At 39.2% G+C, this 5353-nt stretch overlaps 1 protein-coding gene across 1 annotated transcript; it reads right to left on the bottom strand.

The window, feature by feature from the left end:
- Positions 1-2042: 2042 nt before the first annotated feature.
- LOC104169582 (suppressor of IKBKE 1-like) lies at positions 2043-5171 on the bottom strand. Its single transcript, XM_009710532.1, has 3 exons — positions 4761-5171; positions 2510-2623; positions 2043-2123 (listed from the first exon to the last, which is right to left on the bottom strand). The coding sequence occupies exons 1-3, from the start codon at positions 5169-5171 to the stop codon at positions 2043-2045; spliced, it is 606 nt and encodes a 201-aa protein (XP_009708834.1).
- Between the last annotated feature and the right edge of the window lie 182 nt (positions 5172-5353).

A 5353-nucleotide genomic window follows, 5' to 3' on the forward strand; every position in this document is an offset into this window, starting at 1 on the left:
CTCTGCGCTCTCGGGAACCCTGCTCCCTGTGGCTGAAACCTCGACGGAGGGAAGGCAGGGCCTCTAGGAAGGGAGAAAAGCACTGCTTTCACTGAAGTCCACACTGAGTTCAAGTAACAGAGAGAGATGCTTTCTGCCTGGATTTCAAGGACAGGCAGAATAGAGTGTTCAGTATTGAAGCCCGAGCCCAGCTTCCAACAAGAGCAGAGCAAGTTCTTCCGAAAATGCCCAGCCGCCCACAAGAACCATATGCAATCAGACATCTACAGTCACAGATTCCATACTTACAGATCTAGAATAGGACAGTAGTAAATGGCACATATTTAAACTTCTCCTGCTAATTATAGCCCACTGCTAATTAATAATAAACTCATTAGCCAAAAGCAACTGCTATTTAGTTTCCATTTTTTTCAGGCTGCGCAGCAACTAGCCAATTAGAGGAATGTTAACCTACACTAGGATAATAAAGCTAAAAAAGGCATCATCGCAAGCGTTTCAGATTATGTTAATTTAAAAGAGACAAAATGCAACATTTTTGGTCATTGTAGTATTTCATTCAGGTAATGAAGGAAAAAAAGGTAAAAATTAGAGGGAGTGCGAAAGTCTTGGGTACATGCAGAACAGACAGAATTATCCTGAGGATTCACAAAACAGAATACACTTGAGAAAATACTGCCAATTGTTTTTTTATTCCCTCGTAAACAATTTCTTATAGAAAAGGATTATATACAAGAATACTCCTGTACAGAAATTCCATATATTTACTAAACATTCTTGCTAGATATTCCAAATGGTTGCAAGAATATGTCTCTTAATAAGCATAGGAACATAAATCACCTTCTGCATCTATCAAAATTCTCACTTGGGAAAAAGTGGCATAAAAATTTAAACTAATATTGGAAATGAGATGTTTACTGGTTTTGGATGATTATTCTTTGACCACAGGTAAGAAAGACAGAAATATTTATATAAAAATGTCATTAAAAATACCACAATATTGATAAATTCCTACAAGACAGCAACTCTAATTTCATTCAATATAGGATTCTGTAGTAACTATGTAACATCTGTCACTAGACTTACCTGTGATGTAATATTAAAAACCTGTCTACACAGTTGTTTTGCTTTAGTTTTGAGGCAGACCTCAGCTCACTCTTCCTGAAGTCCTAAGTGGTGGGAGGCCAAAGAGCTTTGATCTGAAAGTGCTGTGTTCTGTGTAGGGTTTGAGTGCACCGCCTTCAGATCAGAGCTAGCCAGTATCCACATACCTTGGAGCATTGGTAAAGCTGGAACAGGTCTACTCATTAACAACAAAAAAAAAGTAAAAAAAAAATAAAATCAGTCAGATAAGCAACATCCTTCAAAAATGCAGAGGTGTCAGAAAGGGTCATCCACTCTGATTTTCACCCCTAAATCAAGGTAAAGTATGCTCTTTATATGAGTTACTACTTAAAGTGCTCTATTGGCTATCTGCTATTCTCTCAATCTGCTTCTAAGCAGTTGTCCAAATAACAATGTTAACCCAGCCGAATACTGAGTGTTAGCTCTTCAAAGCAAAACAAAAGCTCCGCGTGCCTACTGTGTGCAGGGAGAGCAAAATCTGTACCTACCATTTACAATGTAGTTTTGTATAATCTCTTACTCATTCTATCAAATAAAACAATCACAACCTGTATTATGTTCTCTAGCTACTGACAATGTGGATTTAAGTGCCATCTGCACAGCTGGAATTATTAACTAAAGCTCATAAAAAATAACAAACGGGAGAGGAAATAAACTATCACAAGGCAGTACACATCAAATACTTCACTGTTAAGCATCTCTATGCTGCAATTACTAAGATGGAGCAGCAATGCAATCCTTTGCCATCAACACTACGTAATTTCAGAAAAATGCAGATAAAACAGCTCACACATTTTGAAAGATAAAACAAACATACAAGGAAACACCTGAAAGAACAAATCAAAACCCATCCTTGTAGGGCAGTTTCGTAATAGTCTCTGAAGTCAAGATTTGGAGACAAGATTTTGTGACCTAAGGCTTCAGTCAGGCAGATCTTCTCTCCCCACCTCAAAAGACTCTTTGCTGATTGACAATAGTTCACGCAGCTCTTTGTTTTCAAGCTGCAAAATCAATATTTTTGCTGAAATAGAAATAAGCTAATTCACAATTAAAGGACTATAATAGAAATGAGCTAATTCAAAATTAAAGGTCAATAATCTTTGAATAGCCTCACTCGTTCACAGCCAACCAAAACACTGATTTTGTAACATAAACATTAATACAGTGCTAGCAAGAGGGGAACCACATCATTTAAAGCTCATCTTTTGCTTCTGGCTTCATATATGTATATAATACAAACATCAACAACAGATCATGTTCTGCATCTCCTGATCCCACCCCCAAATTTTTTATTGTTATAAATCCTTGACACATACATAGAAAGTCCAGAGTAAGTCTAGAGACTCCCAAAGCTTGATCTGTCCTTACCAACTGTATCTGTTCTTACCTCCAATTGAGCTAGTTTCTCCTGAACTTTAAAGAACTGATCATCATCGACTTGAATAGCTTTTCTCATCACCTCTCCCATTTCACATATTCTGTCTATTTGACTTTCAATTTCCTGAAAGACATAAAAGTAACATATTCAATATGTTCAGGCAAAAGCAGCAGTAACCATTTACCCCTTCTAAATCAATTACTTTCATTTTCTTGATTTTTTTATTATTTTCCTGGTTTGAATTTTAATCCTTTCCTCCAAAACACCTGAAATCCCTTCGAACTTGTATAACATCTACAGATTAACACATGTACCTTATTGTCCATTATCATGAGTCATCAATGAAAACAGTGAATAGAATTACATCAGTCAGCAAGATAAGGCACCCTTACTTACTAAGATCGAAATAATTTCAAGTGTGACAAGGACTGAGACAACAGATTCAGGTTTATGTGAATATGATTAGAATACACCAAATTTTATATTGCTTTATTAGAAAAGCGTGACTGAATTTATAAGAACGCTGAATATAAAAGCACATGAAATTTCAAGAATAAGTAACAGTGTAAACAGCCTCATCTCAGAAGGAAGCCAAGCAAGGAAACTAAAATAAATAAGACCAGAGCCTCCTGCGGCAGTTTCTACAGATTCTGTCTAGATACAGCTCTACTCCTTTGGAAGATGCATTTTGTTGAAGCTCAGAAATGCACATATAATGAACACTGAAAAATTCTAACACCTAATGTAGCAACAGTTCCTTTTGAAGAGCATTCTGTTTAACAGTACAGTATTTAGAGAGGAACTCAAATGTGCAAACATGAAAATGTCAAGTAATTGGCAAGAAGCAGCAAGATAAGAACTTGGAAGCTTCTGAATCATTTGAACATTATACAAAAATACGAAGTTATCACAAAGCACTTTGGGGAATATCCAGTAATGTTATAGGGTGGACTTTCTTTTCTCTAAGTATCAGTAGTTATTCCACTGCCTCTGGAAGATAAATGTATCATCAGAGCAGAGAATTCGGTTTTGAATTCCATTATTCAGAAAATATGTAAACAAATCGGAGCATCTAGGAGACAGGTTGAGGAACAAGAAATACTTAGATAACTTAATCTGGGAAGAAAGAATTATGTTTTTTTTTCCCTAAACAGAAAGAAGGTTACAATTTATAATAAGAATATAGCTCTTTGAGCGATATTAAAAGGTTGTTACTATTCTCCAAGGGGTGGGTAGGAAAAAACTCATGGACTTAATCTGAAGTACAGAAGATTTTGCCTAGATATTGAGATAGTCTAGGAACGTTCCATCAAAGGTTCCTCCAGAGCCTTTTCAGCTTTGCATTTCCATGCCATTAAAACGGAGCAAAAGCAGTTCCAAAGAATAACGCTAGAAGTTTTGTTCAAATGTTAAGTCTTGATAAACAGAGCACTTCATACACCTAAGCAAGCACTGGAAGCAAGACATTGTTACACTACTTAACTTCAGAGGACCTAAGCAACACAAAACAGAACTAATGAGTTGCCATCTATCAGTGCGAAGATACATGTGCAAAGAGCTAGGCTGGCTCCCATTACAATTAAAAAAAGCACAAGATATGAGATGTCACTAGGTTGAACCAGCTTGCTGTTCTCTAATCACATAAAAATGCATTTTAACAAATGCCTAACTTAATTCATAAGCCTTAAATAGAGATTTAATGTTATTATATTGTTATTAGACACCTAAACGTAAAACAGGCAGCAGTTATCAGTAGCCACACCTTAAGAGTTCTGAAGTCACTGCACCCAACATGGATGGAGGGACACTTTTAGGCCACTGCACATAGTATCCAGATTTAAAAACATTCGGGAGTGATGATCTCTTAAGAATTAAACACACTGCAGCTCACAGAGATTTAGCAGGTTCTTCTCCCTTTGTTACAATTACTGAACAGGAACAACAACAACTCCGATGTCTTTGATTTTACTGTAGAGAATCACGTGCATAAAGCTTAACCCAGAGAATTCACCAGCTAGTGCATAAAGCACTTCAGCTGTGCCGTGAAAGGGTTACGCTTTTCAGTGTCCTCTGTGATAATTGTTACAATCTGTGTGCTGCAAAAGGAATAGAGTGAAAAATACCAGCAGAGAGAGATGAGTTTCAGAAAATGTATTCTGGAGTAGAGACATTCCATGAATGGAAACAAAGGTTATATAAAAGCAAGCAAGAGACAGGGAACAGGGCTCTTGAGCCCTCTTCTGCCCCCATCCCACCTTACCAAAGAATTAGCCTGATGAACTTTCAAGACTGGTTCTGCATCTTCACCTTTTCTCCCTTGCAAAAGCTGTAACATCTGCTTTCTGTATTTGCTCATGATAAGCTCTAACGCATCTTGGTGCTCCTCCAGCGAGATCCATAGCTCTGCAAAACACAGTATGTCATTGCCACAAACTACAAGCAAATTTTCACAGCAATGACAGCAGATGCGCAGAGGTACTCGGTACCAGCTGCTCGCTTGATTTGTGCTACCCCACCACTCCCCTCGACAGCGCAGCCCTGGGACTCCAGCCCGGGGCAGCCGGCTGGCCGGACCCGTCGGTAGCCAAGAAGCCATCCTGACGCCGGCAGTCACTTCCACGTGGAGGCACCCAGCGACTCTGACAGAAGGCAAAGCAGATGCACTCCCCATCCCCTCAACAAGCCCCCTCCGGCCTGGGTCGCTAAGCGCGCAGCCTCCCTCAGCACACTGCTCCAGCACGCCCCCCGAGGGTCCCTCTGCACATTACCCTCCAGCACCCCCAAACCCCCGCACACCTCCCGCACATTCCCTCTCCCGTGTTCCCCCAGCGCACCACTCAACACGGGCCCTGG

The sequence above is a fragment of the Cariama cristata genome, unplaced genomic scaffold, assembly GCF_000690535.1.
Source record: "Cariama cristata isolate BGI_N322 unplaced genomic scaffold, ASM69053v1 scaffold37971, whole genome shotgun sequence".
Taxonomy (NCBI): domain Eukaryota; kingdom Metazoa; phylum Chordata; class Aves; order Cariamiformes; family Cariamidae; genus Cariama; species Cariama cristata.